At 44.9% G+C, this 15,486-nt stretch overlaps 1 protein-coding gene across 1 annotated transcript in view; it reads right to left on the reverse strand.

Annotated features, from left to right (window-relative positions):
• The window catches only part of LOC123669508 (E3 ubiquitin-protein ligase MIB1), a 151,679-nt gene that overhangs the window by 135,065 nt on the left and 1,128 nt on the right, over positions 1-15,486 (reverse strand). The window contains exons 4-10 of the mRNA XM_045603112.1: positions 15,294-15,461; positions 12,318-12,425; positions 10,903-11,088; positions 10,212-10,394; positions 1,339-1,483; positions 891-1,072; positions 380-649 (exon numbers count right to left, since the gene is read on the reverse strand). Of these exons, the coding sequence (XP_045459068.1) occupies positions 380-649; positions 891-1,072; positions 1,339-1,483; positions 10,212-10,394; positions 10,903-11,088; positions 12,318-12,425; positions 15,294-15,461 (1,242 nt within the window). The remainder of the gene's footprint in view (positions 1-379; positions 650-890; positions 1,073-1,338; positions 1,484-10,211; positions 10,395-10,902; positions 11,089-12,317; positions 12,426-15,293; positions 15,462-15,486) is intronic.

The following is a 15,486-nucleotide window of genomic DNA, read 5'->3' on the forward strand; positions in this document are numbered from 1 at the left end:
TCCTCATTTAAAAGACGAATACGAGTATATCACGATCCCTATACTGATAAAAACGATACGATGTGTTTTGACTGAGACGCATCATATTCATAGAGCAAAAAACAGAGGGCACTGTTTATTTAGATTTACTCAACTAACAGGTGGCGTTCAAGAGTAGATACAAAACGTAGGTAGGTAGGATGTAAGTGGTCCCGTGACGCCCCACCAGGACGACGAGGGCACCACTGGTTTTTACTGAGTAATCCGGCATTGCACTTCCCGCCGGTAGTCTCAGACTTCCGTCGCCTTCGGGTGACGGGGGTGCGTAAATGCATTTTCCAGCGTAAAAAAAAGGTAGGATGTAAGTGTGGATAATGATTACCAAGAGTAAGTGACTGACCTGCAGGCTGGGGTGCACGCGCAGCTGCAGCAGCGAGCGCACGACGGCGAGGTGGCCCTTGTTGACGGCGATGTGCAGCGGCGTCTGGCGCCGGCGGTTGCGCGCGTTGAGGTCGGCGCCGGCGGCGGCCAGCGCGCGCAGCGCCGCCGACTCGTCGCCGAAGGCCGCGTGGTGCGCCGCGCGGTCGCCGTCGCGGTCCTCCGCGTCCGCCTCCGCGCCCGCCTCCACCAGCGCGCGGATCACCTCCACGTGCCCGTTCTGCGCCGCCGCCTGTCGCACGGCCGTCGGCGCGTCATTACTCCGAATAGACGACTCGAAAGTCATTTTGAAACCTACTCGAATAATTAATGATTCATTTGAATAGTTTTCATTTTATAGCGCGATAACCCCCAACAGACTGAGATGAAAGCACTAAAACAAACAATCTCTTTTTCTTTATAGTCGTAGTACAGATTCTTTAAATTTTTTGATAATAAGTATGACTACAAGTGTGACCCGTATCTAAGCTCACCTGTAAGGCGGTGTGTCCTCCATAAACTCCATTGACGTCGGCCTGTACGCCGTCCGTCCGCGCGAGGATGTCCGCACACCGAGCCGCATCGCCGTTTGCGGCCGCCTTCACTAGTTCTTCGTTCGCATCGCCCGTCACGTGAGATTCAAATAACTTCTTTAAGAGTACTGACAGACGATCTCCTGAAAAAGGTACATTTTTAAAGAAATATTTTTCAAATAATTTTGTGCCTACATTTACGTACTTTGTGTAAAATATATCTCTCCATATAACTGAATTCTTTTGAATTTATTAATAACGTATCAATTTATATTTGCAAATATTGGAAGAAAAATAATATGTTCAAATGGACTTGATTAAGTTATTCCGCTCGAGCCAAAGATGGCCTCTAAAAATGAGATAGTTACGAAACGGCCATCGATATCTGTCGAGGCAAAATTCAATATACCTGATGAATTTCCTGGAATGCTGCCATCGAATGACGCCACTTTATTGACCGCGTTCGGATTGTAAGTCCATGAAGTGTTGCAGACTTCTACTTTGAGATCGTTATCGTGATATATTTGCTGCACGCGACCAATTTTGCCGAGCGTCTACAACAAAAACGACTACTTTATCATCGAACTGCGACGATCACAACTTCGCACGCTTGATATATGATAGTTTTATTTTTATTTTATTTTATTTTGGAAACAAACGGTATTAATATTAATTTACAGAAATACAAAATACAATAGTATCACTTAACCAAAAATAGTTTCCGATATTAAAAAAGAACATATAACAAAGTTCAGAAGAGATGCTTCACATTAATAGTTCCAAATCAAAAACTTAATTAAAATACTAAAAACATTACCATAAATTGATTAACAGCCATTGAGAGAGAAAATTTTTTGTTTTAAAATATCCTTACTAAAGGATATTTTTTCATAAACTTAAACGTGAGAGTTGGCAAAAACTATGAACCTTTAAAGAAAAATCTATTTCTGATGTACCTTTTCAAGAAGTTGATTTTAAAAACTTATATTTTTGTTTATGAATCAATTCGTTCGTCTAACAATAAAAAAAATTAGCTGAAATAAACTTTTACAGAATTAAGTTAATATTGAAAGCCTAATATTTTATTTATATAGAAAATATTAGGGTTTTTACTTCATAACCTAAACTATACATAAATTTTCTTCGTCTTCACCAAAATAATTACATGTCCTAATTTTCAAATCTACAAACTATTTATTTTGAGTTTTTGTTAGTGGTTCGTTTGTAACTTTAAGTGAAATAAAAAAAAAAAGGAATCAAAAGCCTTTTAACGTTTTAACTTAAAGTTCTTATACCATACGATATGATTCAGCCTGTAACATCTTACAACTGGGCATAGGCCTCTTGCTCCATGTAAGAGAAGGATTGGAGCTTAATCCACTGCGGGTTGGCGGATAAACTTCTTAAGGAAGTAGAAAGTTATTGTACGGGGCTGTGACTAATTAAATTAGCACCAATCTTAATTGGTTTTAAAGTTTAGGAAGAAATACTTCTAATATGTAGATTTTCAAAAGATTTTGAAATTTCTGGGAGTTCTTTTCGGAAGCAGAGCACACTGTAGTCTTTCTTTGGTTTTAGATGGGTATGTGATTTCGTTACAGGGTTATCATCGCCTTTGGGTAGACAACAAAACGCCTTTAACTTTAATAAATCTTTTTAAGAAGGCAATTTTTGCGTTTTGTTTGAGAATACCGGTCGAGCGCCTGACGCAGTATATGGTTTGGAGTCTTCCGAAATGTGATCAATCTAGATTGCTCAGTTCGATGTTTGATTTGTTTTTCAATAGGTAAAACACTAAAACGGAAACGGTCTGAAGTCTTTGGGAAAATATATTGAAAAGGCATTGTTTTCGAAGACTTAAACCATTGGATATCTGCGAAATGTTGTGAACTACTCTTTTCCCATGGGTGTCGTAACAGGCGACTATGAGATAACACAGTTCGATTACCACCTTGGAACTGTTAAAGCTGACCGATGGAGGAATAACCATCCAACTGCTAGCTTTCCAAAACACTGGTCTAAGACTGGCAGCAGCATCTTCGGTGCAAAAAAGCCACCCCTGCGGTCACCAACCCGCCTGCCCAGCGTGGTGACTATGGGCAAATTGTGTATTAAGAGTATAGATTTGTTTCATTACAATACCAAAAATAAATACTTTGTTTTGTTTTAGTACACCCACAAAATTTTTATTTTTCAGTATCCATCCAATGGTCGGATGCAAGAAATTGCTTTATGCCATAAGGTATTCCTTTGTACTTTTTCTTGTCTTTGTAATTTATTTTAACAATTCTAAACCTTCAGACATATACGTATACAAATATTTGCATAAAAACGTATACAATCAGTTCATCCGTAATGGAGGGGGGTGTGGGCAGGGTGCGAGTGGGCTTAAGTGTGCGGCGTTAAGTCGGCTCGCCTCTGTCAAGTCTGCCATACGCGTCCACGTCGCCCTCAGCTCGCCGACATACGGGCTTGGGGGCGAACCCATTCCTTAGGACGTCATGTCTTCTGGGATGGGTCGCACACCCTGGTAATACAGTGGTCGTAACGGGCGCCGCAAACTACCACCTTCCCCGGACTGCTGTAGCTAAGTATGACAGGCCATCCGCCGGGTATAGTAGGTGACCCGGCGGATCACAATTGCAAATGCCTACCTGCGTGTGTCTTGCGCAGTTGATCGCCGTACGCAGGGATGAAGGAGTCCTGGGGGGCTGAGTCGAACGGGGTCTGGGTTTTGTTACCACGGGAGACAACACGCCCTCTTTGGTCCGGATTTCAGGCTAAACGGTAGCCCCGTAGCTAGCCACTGCGGGGAAACGGACATGCGTAACTGCACGGATGAGCCGGGTGCTTTACGCTGGCGAGATGGGGAAGGGTCCTCTGGGAGGACACGGGGACCGGCCATGCTGACGGGGCAAGGGTGTTCGGAACAACTGGGGGCCGTGGGATCGCGGTCACCAGCCGGACATCTGCAGCTCCCGATGTCGCGCTTGGAACCCAACCTTTCACATCTATACCCACTGCGTAGCCCCGGTGTCGAAACGGCATCCCCAACGTTGCGGGCTCCATGGAGGGTAGGGAGCGCAGTGGATGAATTTATATATTACACACTATGGATAAAAACAGATCCAAACCCACACAGGGACCTGAAGGGAAACCGGATGGTACCTCACTGGTGGCGAGAACCGCGAACGCGGGTCCGTCTACCAAACACTCACTACAACTTCAACAGACACAACAGTGGAGCGGTACCACGAAGTTGGGACCGCCCTCCTCCACAAGCGGAGGCAAGGCAGCGAAGTCGACCTTGACCTCAGCAAACACACACAAACACGGGGGTGGTGCTGCCAAGGTGGCGCCACCACACACAAAACGCAAGTCCGTGGGTGGCCGAGGGGAAACTGGGAAACCGGAGGAACCTAGGCCGTCCACGTCGACGGCGTCCTCAACAGAGGGTGCCATCCTTGTTGCCGACAGGGCACCGGGGCAACCCGGAACCCGGACGGTGGAAGAGGTGGCTGCCCTCCAACGCTTTGACGAGGCGTGGACTCTTGTCGACCGACGACAGGCCAAGGGGAAACCCAGCAAGTCGGCGGGACGCGTGGGTGGTACAGGGTCCTCCCAACCAGGGAGCGAACCTAAGCCTAAGCGCAAGAGCAAGAGGCAGCGCCAACGTCAAAGAAGGGCCCAAGCCAAAGAACCCAAACCCATGGGGTCCGTCAAGTTTGCGAAGGGGGCGGCAGGTGGCCAGGGCAACCAGGCAACCGGTCGCGCCCAACGCGGCGAGGCGCTGGCGAAGGTCAAAGCGGGGGATGGAAGTACGTCCCAGGCACCGGCCAAAAGGGCTCGCCTCGACGACTCTCAGTCGCCGAGGGGGGACCCCAAAAAGCCGAAGCTAGCGGACGGAACCCATGCCCCCTATGCTGCGGCTGTGCAGTCGGACCTACTGGTTGCGGTAACAACTGCGACCGGTGAGCCCTTGACTGCACAAGCCGCACAAGAGATACAGGTCCTTCTACAGGAGCGCCTTCTCAAGGACTCCATAGAAGCGACCGATGACGAGCCGGTGTACCCTGTCTTTCAGGGTAAACCGACCTACGCAAACGGGGCTCTGAAACTGTGGTGTGGTGACCAGGATACCGTGGGATACCTCACGCGCATAGTCTCGGAGCTCACCTTGCCCACGGGTGCTAGACTGACGGTCAAGCGACAGCGCGACCTCGTCAAGTTGGTCCGCTGCGGCGTTCTGCTTCCGGGTGAACAACCGGACATCTGGAAGGTGGGACGCGCGCTGCGGTTCCAGAACAAGTGGGCAAGGGTAGACAGCTGGGTCCTCCACAAGGTCGATAGACAGGACGGTAACACGTTCCTGATCTTTAGCGCTCCTGAGGATGTGGTGCAGACCCTGGTTGAACGCGAACGCCGACTCTGCTATTTGCTGGGGTCGGTGTACGTAAAATTCCAGGGTCCAAAGGGCAAATTCGCCGAGCACCTGCCAACGGGGCGTGAAGACCAAATGGAGGGCACAGATGACAGCGTAGGGCAGGCGAAGGAAGAAGGGTCAGGAGCAATCCCGGCCATTCCTGAGCCGCCCCCTACGAGGCAGTCGAGCCCCAAACTCCAGACCGAAGAATCGGTGGTCGTGGTAGAGCCGCTTCGGGAGTCGGAGGAAGGGGCTAGTTTAACTGGCCTGGACAACCTGGCCATAGGGGGGACAGGGACGGAGGAGGCGGGGGAGAGGCTATCTGAAGATGGCTCACCCGACTCACTCGTCCTGTAAGGTCCTCCAAGCTAACCTCCACCATAGCATGACAGCGACGGCTCAGATGCGGAAATGGTTGGAGGTTAACACAACAGCCATTGCGCTGATCCAAGAGCCGTGGGTCAGAAATGGCATGGTATGCGGACTCCGGAATGCTGGAGGTAAGCTCATTGCACATACGGGCCCGGAAAACACCAGGGCCTGTATCTACATCACTAAGGATATACAGGCGCAAATTTTGACGAGCTTTTGTTCTAGAGATCTCTGCGCCATTAAGCTGCACAGAACGCAAGACCACAGCCTGCCGGAGATGGTGATCGCGTCGGCCTACATGCCAGAGGCTGACGCGCCACCGCCGCACGACATGGCACGGCTGACAACATACTGCGAAGAGTCCGGACTGCAACTGATTGTAGGCACTGACTCCAATGCACATCACATCCTCTGGGGAATGAAAACAACAAACGAAAGAGGTAAGCTCTTAGTTGAATATCTGATGACGACTAATCTACAGATCGTGAACGTGGGCTCCGAACCCACATTCGTGAACAGACGTAGTAGGACAATCATCGACCTAACACTAGCCACAGAAGCGGCCTCTGGAACCATCTCCAACTGGCACGTATCCGATGAGGCATCGTGCTCAGATCACAGATGGATACGCTTCGACGTGCAGGTAAATACAGTCCCAGCAGTCCCTAGGCGTAACCCACGCAAAACCAACCGCGTGCATTACGTCGAGAGACTGGAGCAGCTGCTCAGCGAGCAGACATGCCCAGACAGACTCGAGGGAACAGGACAGATAGAAAAACAGGTAGATATGTTAACTAACAATATTATAGACTCCTACCAAACTGCATGTCCCTTATCAATCCCACCGGAGAACAAAGTGAACTGGTGGGGGCCTGAACTGGAAAGACTCAGGAAAAAGGTAAGGCGACTCCTAAACAGAGCAATGAATACATGCGCCGATCTGGACTGGGACAAGTACAAGAAGGCCAAGTCCAGATACAAGAAACGTTTAAGGTATAGAAGTACCGACTCGTGGCGCAAATTCTGCAGCAGCGTGGAAACCTGCGAACAGGCCAACAGGGTAAGGAAGGTTCTCGTTAACCAATCTAGCCAGTTGAGGGGCTCCCTGAGAAAGCCAGACAACACCTTCACGAGCACGCTGGAGGAAGCTGAGACCATTCTGGTGCAAACGCATTTTCCAGGCTGCCGCATTATGCGGTCGGTCGATTGGCTCGAAGAGGATGTGACCCCAACAGAGGAGCAATGGGAGTATGCACTCAAGGTAGTAAGTCCACCAAAAGTTAGATGGGCTATCAACAGCTTTGACTCCTTCAAATCCCCAGGGTTGGACGGGGTCTTCCCAGCACTTCTGCAGTGGGGAGGCAACCAACTGACCCATAGGCTTACCGCTGTCTTGGTAGCGTGCTTAGCTCACAGGTACGTGCCAAAGCAGTGGAGGGAGGTAAAGGTAATCTTCATCCCCAAACCGGGAAAAAGTGACTACTCCGAACCCAAATCCCACAGACCTATCAGCCTAACATCGTTTCTGCTGAAGACCCTCGAAAGGCTGTGTGAACGGGATCTGAGAGAAAACGCCCTGGCTACAGTACGCCTACACTCACACCAACATGCGTACAGCCAAGGTAAATCAACAGAGTCAGCTCTACATGCAGTGGTCAGCAAAATAGAAGAGGCCATTGAAAACAAGGCAATGTGTCTCGGCACCTTCATCGACATAGAAGGTGCGTTTGACATGACCAACTTCACCAGCATCTCGTCGGCCCTGGTTAAGCACGGTGTACACCCGGTAATGGTTGACTGGATAGGTAACATGCTCAGTAAAAGAGTCATCAGACTTACATCATCTGGGACACAACATGCACTGGTGGTTAAAGGATGTCCACAGGGAGGGGTGCTCTCCCCACTACTGTGGAACGTGGTGGTGAATGACCTTATAACCAGACTGAACCAGCACAACTACTTCACGATCGGGTATGCTGACGATATTGCCATTCTAATTAGCGGCAGAGTCAGCAGTACCGTGTGTAATGTTACACAACAGGCGCTACGGATTGTGGAGAGATGGTGCATAGACAACGAACTTACCGTCAATCCCAGAAAGACGGAACAGGTAATGTTCACTAACAAACGACTACTGGGGAACTACAATCCCCCTAGACTGTTCGGAACGGAGCTGCAGTTCAGCTCGGAGGTGAAGTATCTAGGAATCATTCTAGATAGTAAACTGAACTGGAGCAGCCATCTCAACAGCAAGATTGACAAGGCCACAATAGCCTTCTGGCAGTGCCGCAGAATGATAGGTAAAAGATGGGGTTTATCCCCGAAAATCACTCTGTGGCTGTACCAGTCCGTCATCAGGCCAATTATCAGCTATGGCGCAGTGGTTTGGTGGCCGAGAACCAAACTAATCACCGGCGAAGCAAAGCTACAACGACTTCAAAGGTTAGCTTGCATGGCGACTACGGGCTGCATGAGGACCACCCCGACTGCGGCCCTGGAAGCCCTACTGAACTTGCCGCCGCTGCATCTGTTTATCCAACAGGAGGCGGGAGCGGCCGCGGTAAGACTCAGGAAGCTAAACCTATGGAGAAACGTAAAAGTAACACATACAGGTATACTTGGAGAACTGGCGAACAGGGAACCGCTCATCGAAGCGGTCACCGACAGAATACCCAAACAGTACGTATTCGACAAAAAATATAGAATACAATTACATGAAGACCCAGGGGAAGGCATCAACCCCAAGGAGCTGAGAATCTTCACAGACGGGTCGAAAACATCAACAGGTACAGGTTCTGGGGTTTACTCAGAAGACCTGAATATCAACATGTCATCGCCATTGGCATTGCCACAACACCGTCTTTCAGGCGGAATGTATGGGAATCATAATGGCTGCAACAGCGATCACGGCTAGAGAGGTACAGGGTTTTCCAATCCGTATTCTTTCCGATAGCAGATCGGTCCTGCAAGCCCTACAGAGCGACACCATGACATCGGGGCTAATATACGAGTGCCATCGAGCTCTGACGAGGGTAAGTGAAACAAACACCATTATCCTCCAATGGATAAAGGGCCACAGTGGATCGCGAGGCAACGACGCGGCTGACCGACTGGCGAGGAATGGATCGGAGATGAGGGTCTACGGACCCGAACCCATTCTACCTCTGCCTTTCGGATGGCTGCGCAGCCAGCTGCGACACAACACCAAGGTAATGCACCAAGAATATTGGACAAACCTAACCACCTGCAGGGAGACCAAGGAAGCTCTTCCGACGATCAACCCAGGATTGTCCCGCAAACTTTGCGGCTATGGGAGAGCCCAGCTCCGACTACTGGTCGGGGCTGTTACCGGACATGCCTTGCTCAACAAACACTTACACAACTTAGGTGTTACAGACAGCCCCCTATGCAGAGCGTGCATGGAGGCAGAAGAAACGGCCACACACATCCTGCTGGAATGCGGTAGTGTGGCGAACTACAGGGCGATACACCTCGGGACACCGAGGTCGCTCCGGGAAGTCGTCGGCAACGCAAGGGGTCTGCTAGGCTTCCTCAAGGAGCTAGGCTGGCATGAATGAAGCCCCCAGCCTACCACGCAAAATAGGCGCACTAAGTCGTCGAGTTGCGGAGAATAGCCCGTTGAAAATCAATCAATCAATCAATCCGTAATGGAGCAGTATTATGTTCCGATCCTATCTGATATAAAGGTTAAGGATACGAGATATGGAGAATCTGGAGATAATAAGAGGAGAGGTCTTTACTCAGCAGCGAGAAGTTACAGGCTGGTTCGTTCCAGTTAAGAATATAAGAAAATCAAAATCAAAAACAGCTTTCTTCAAATAGGCCCCAAAGAGCTCTTTCAAATCGTCATTTTACAAATTAAAACTTTAAAAATAAATTATTGTTTTTGTAAAAGTAAAGCTACCACTGATTCGGAAAGATAGTAAAGATTAGACTGACTGAAGAATCAATGAGGTAGGGCACAGCAGGATATATTCTGCCCAAAATTTTGGAGTAACCCGTCTGGGGAAGTACCCGAGCTTACTGAGGACCACAGCTAAATAGTACTGCTCTCAAGTAGTGTTGCGTTTCTGTGGCGAGTAAATCTGCTAGAGCTCCCGGAGAGGGTTGGCAATGCACTTGCGATGCTTCTAGTGTCGCAAGCGTCTATAAACCAACCGCTTACCCTCAGTTAAGCCGTAAGCTGGTTTGCCGACTTTATATTTAATTTATTTATTTAATTATTTACACTTTTTTGCACAAAGGGTAACAAAAATTGAATTAAGCAACAAAAAAAAAACTAGTGGATTATTTGCAACGGGTGACCTTATCGCTAACGCAGCGATTTTTTCCAGACAACCTTTGGGCAGAGGAGTAGGACTATTTATCCTCATGAAGAGAATTAAAATACATATACATACACACACGTATAGATACCTACATAAAAAAATAAATCAGTAAAAATGAAAGTATCGTAGGTGACTCACGGGCGCCATGGCCTCCGCCCACTCGCCGTGCCCGCGTTGCAGCGCCTTGACCCGCTCGGGGTCGGCGCACACCTGCACCAGGTCGCCCACCGCGAACCCGCCCCCGCCGCCCGCGCCCGTCCCCGCACCCGCACCCCCGCTCGCGCCCGCCGACGTCGACGCGCTCAGCGATCCGCCGCACACCTGCGGACAAACTCCGTGTGCTGACTAGGCCCCATCCATAAATTACGTCACACGAATTTTCGATTTGGTCACATTCATGAGACCTACCTAATGTGACGTCATATATTTTGTAAATTTACACACACACATTACTTTCGAGTTTATTTTTAATTCCATTTAAATTGTTTTTCAATATCATCAAGAATAAGGAGAAGAAGGAGAAGAAGGAGGAGAAGGAGAAGAAGGAGAAGAAGGAGAAGAAGGAGAAGAAGGAGAAGAAGGAGAAGAAGGAGAAGAAGAAGAAGCAGCAGTCAGTAATGTGACCGCAGCGCCAACGCGTCGTCATATATAAATGAAATCGTGATTTGAGTGATACTTTTTGTGTTACGCTTCATGACGTGACTATTTTTTCGTTTACCTGCGTTGATCAACGTCTCATTTTATTACTTGTGGAAGTAAATTGAAAGTGTTTTTTTTTATTATTTATAAAATCACATTTATTCTTATAATATTAATATAACTTAATTACCTTCGTAAGTACAGCCGGGTTAAAAGTCCATCGATTGCCGCTAGGGTAGGTGACGACGATGTCGTGGTCCTCATCGATACCGACCACCGTGCCTGTGGTACTGAGACACTCGAACATACCGTCCGTCCAGCCTCCGTGGCCGTGTTGCAACGATTGAACTATCTCCAGATCTAAATCAACATTCACCTGGAAAAGTAATATAATTTTCATCATCTTTCTAACTAAAAATAAATTGCCGAAATGTACGTACGCGTCCTTATTTTTTGCTTATTCTGAAGAGCAGGTTTGCATAACAGGAAATATAAAAAGCACGTTACATTCACAAAAAAGGCGGTACGAAATTGACCCCGTCAGCTAGTCTGAAAAAAATGTGACCTGTAACTTGATCACCTAAGATTTATTTTTTTCGAGTTTAATTGCATATTCCAATTACACGCACTATTCATTGCTTTAAAGACAAAATAACCTAAGCAATATATTTCTATTTTTGTTTTTGTTGTATTAGACTTTATAAAAATAAACAAATGAATGAATATGTCGGCACTTATGCTGTCGTAGGCAATTAGGAAGGAATTTATAAACAACTAGCTGACCCGGCGAACTTCGTATCGCCTAACAGTGACTTTTAAGTATTATCACAAATCTTTTGTATGGGATTATAAAAAAGTGTTGTTTTTAGACTTTTTGAGGAAATTTATAATTTTTTTTTTAGAATTTTTCTCTCCGTAAGAACCATCCTCGTACTTCAAGGAATATTTAAAAAAAAGAATTAGCGAAATCGGTCCAACCGTTCTCGAGTTTTGCGCTTAGCAACACATTCAGCGACTCATTTGTATATTATAGATAAATGCACCGATCTCGCCACCTAGCACATCGTTCGATTGTCATCTACCCTCACTCATTCTTATTACTCGAGTCGTTCTGACATGTCTAAAACGATCGGTGCGACCGCGTCTAAGTCAGTCTTAGCTCTGGCTTGGCACGATGTACTTGTTGTATCCTGCTAGTAGCTTAACCTAGACTCTTTCAACAATTAATTTGCGCAAGCGAATTAATTTTTAGATATTATATTACGATTTATACACACATTTTTACACCTGGGTCGCAGGAACTAGGAACTGCTCTGAGTTTCTCCCTCTGCTATACGATGGACCCGGCACCCGTACGGTGAATCCATCGAATGCTAAGAAGTTCGTCCCCCTCCCTATTAACTAATAACTACCTTGCATTACTTTACCTTGTTATTAATCAGTGTAACCCACTTCATTCTTACAAATATATTGGTGCTATAAATATTTATCTCTGAATGATATTTACCATAAACTGTATAGCCATAAGAAAAATTTGAGTGTCTCATTCCTAATGCAATAAGCAGGTCAGCGAGTTTTCATTACAAATGCAGCAAAAAAACTTACTTGGTCACCAACTTGTAAGCCATGTGGCCCAGTACGACCAGGTCCTAGCTCTCCCAGAAGTGGTAGATGCTCTTTGTATACATTTTGACCTTTGACATCATTTACAACCTGAAAAATTTAACAATCAATGTAGAAAATATTGTTTTAAATTAATATAACTAATTTTTTTCTTCAACCTATATTTCTGTTGAAATTCAAATACATTTTCTATTTTTTTGTTATTACAAATATCTAGTTATACAGATACATAATTTCGTGAAAAGTTTGTTTTCAACAAAAAAAAAAAGAACAATAAACAACAACAAAATTAAAAATTAAAATAATTTAATTTAGAAAGTCCATCTTTTTGCTTTTCACGCTCACAACTAGAAATATTAAAAATAATTTATAGCATTCCTTGGTTACCTTTTATCAGTTATTATATGACTTGACTAGCTGTGCCCGCGACTTTGTCTGCGTGGAGTTTAACAAATATATACATATTATACACTTATCTATACAAATAAATAAAATTGGAGCATCTGTTTGTAATATTAGAATAACTGCTTTTTACTAAATGGATATGGATGTATACACGGTACATATACCAAAATAACATTTTTTACAATGTCTGTCTGTCTGTATATTCCGGCTAATCTCTGAAACGGCTAGGCCGATTTTGACGGGACTTTCACTGGTAGATAGCTGATATAGTAAGGAGTAACTTAGGCTACTTTTATTTTAGAAATTTGTTTATTTTATAACTCTACGAACTAAAAAATAACTTTTTAGTTAAATTCCACACGGACAAAGTCGCGGGCAAGCTAGTTATTTATATATTTTCACACACACACACACATATATATAATTAATCACTCTTTAATTGTTAAATATTGCAGTACTTCCGTTATTTTGTACGCATTCAGCCTGTAACATCCCACTGCTGGGCGTAGGCCTCTTTCTCCATGCAGGGGGAGCTTGTGCACCACGCTGCTCCACGGTGGGTTAGTGGATATGCTCCCTTCTAGGCATGCCTTTTAAGTTCTGTCGTTTCGATATTTCCTGTCAATTCAGATTTTGGGGCTGTTCTATATTCAAATGTGTTTAAATTTTGAATCTTACAACAGTTGAAAGTATTAGTATTAATGCTATTGTTTAGTCACAGCGTCGATTGGAATATGTCAGGTTACGTACGAAAATGAATCTTTCTAGGAAAATGTTCGTGCAATAATTTTCTACAACTTTAGAAGAGGCCTGACACGGCTTTAGTGTTTTAAAGAGCTAACATCTGTGTTCAGTGATAAAGCCCCATGTCTGCGGAGTGTCGAACGCTGGTATTTAAAATTCCAGCGTGGACATACTAGTGTTAGTGACAAATCTCGTGAAGGACGCGCAAAATCCGCCTTCACTGAAGATAGCATCATTGCTATGAGACAACTAATTCTCGAAGATCGTCATGTGACGTATCGAGAGATAGAGGCTCTATTAGGCATCTCAGGGACAACCATTTAGAAGATCTTGCACGAAGCGCTTGGTATGAGAAAGTTAGTTTGCCGTTGGATACCGCATCTCCTTTCCGACGATCACAAGGCGGCCCGCGTCAGATGGTGTAAGAAAACTCTGCAAAGGTTCAACCGAGGAGAGTCAAATCACGTCTACGACATCATCAGTGGTGACGAATCTTGGATCTATGGCTACGATCCTGATTCCAAACAACAATCTACAATCTGGGCCTTTCAAGACGAACCAAACCCGACTAAAGTTGTTCGTTCTCGTAGCACTTCAAAGCCAGGCGGGTATGTTGCGACTATTGCACTTAAAGATCGTACAACGGTTAACGCAGAGTGGTGTACCACAGTTTGTTTACGTCATCGCCGAACTTCGAAAATTTAACTTAAAGCGACGCATCATCCTGCACCACGACAACGTAAGCTCACACAGCGCTCGTCAAATGATTGAGTATTTGAAGCAAGAAAAAGTAGAAATTCTTGAACATCCTCCATATAGTCCTGACCTAAGCAGTAACGATTTCTTTACATTTCCTAAAATTAAGAGAAGTCTTCGTGGTCAAAGGCACCAGTCCAGTGAAAAAGCAGTCGACGCTTTCAAGTCAGCCATTTTGAACACCCCCACTTTAGAGTGGAATAAATGTTATAATAACTGGTTTGAACGAATGGAAAAGTGTATTAAGTTACGTAGTGAATACTTTGAAAAACAATAAAAAGTTTAGTGCTATAAGGTTCTAGTTGTGTTTTTTTCTTCAAAAGACAAAACTTAAAAGGCATGCCTCGTACTATGAGTAACAATCTCTATCAGGTATTTATGATAAAAACAGGAACCGAAGGCTAAACGAGCTCTCCATGGCACGGTAGGTAAACCCACAAGGACAGACATCCAAACCTGAAAGAAATACAAACATCATCCCAAACGGGAATCGAACCCACAATACCGTCAGTGTTTTAGGCAACTACTTAGCACAACCATACCAGACCAGTTGTTATTTTGCAGAAATAAAAACTTAAGATCATTCTAGAAATATAAAAGGCTTTACTTAACAATAATAAACGAGGAAGTTGTTTAAAGAAACAGTAAATATTAACATCACAAATTGTCTTTTTGTTAAAAGATATAAAAATAAATTTATGTATAATATATTAACAAGTATGCTGGCCCAGTTTACAGTGATCCTGCATCTTAGTCTATGGTTAGTGGGCTTAATTCCCTCCCCAGGTCTCGGTGTATATACAGTTATTTATATATACATTATTTAAATGTATATTTTTACATATAAATAATTTTTACAAGAATATGTATCTATATCAGCTGGCTGTTATAAAACTTACTTACTACTTACTGTTAAAAAATTTACATTAATATGTAATAGTTACTTATCTTCAACACAATAATATGTTAAATATATTTGTTCATTAATATACAGTATCTAATAAGTTCTATGATAAAATCGATAAAAGCAACTCAATAAATATGAAATGATACCTTTAAATCAGCCATGCCTTCAAAACCAACTCTGTACAGATTTTTAGCTCCATTATCCCAAACAACGTATGCTGCAGATCGTGGGCTGGCAGCAGACCAGTCTTGTATCTCATTTACTTTACCCCGTCTGCCGTTGCCACCATCCTGGTCTTCCCATTGCCAATCAACCTGAAATAATAAAATACAAAAATAC

This window comes from Melitaea cinxia, chromosome 3 (assembly GCF_905220565.1).
Source record: "Melitaea cinxia chromosome 3, ilMelCinx1.1, whole genome shotgun sequence".
In the NCBI taxonomy this organism is placed as follows: domain Eukaryota; kingdom Metazoa; phylum Arthropoda; class Insecta; order Lepidoptera; family Nymphalidae; genus Melitaea; species Melitaea cinxia.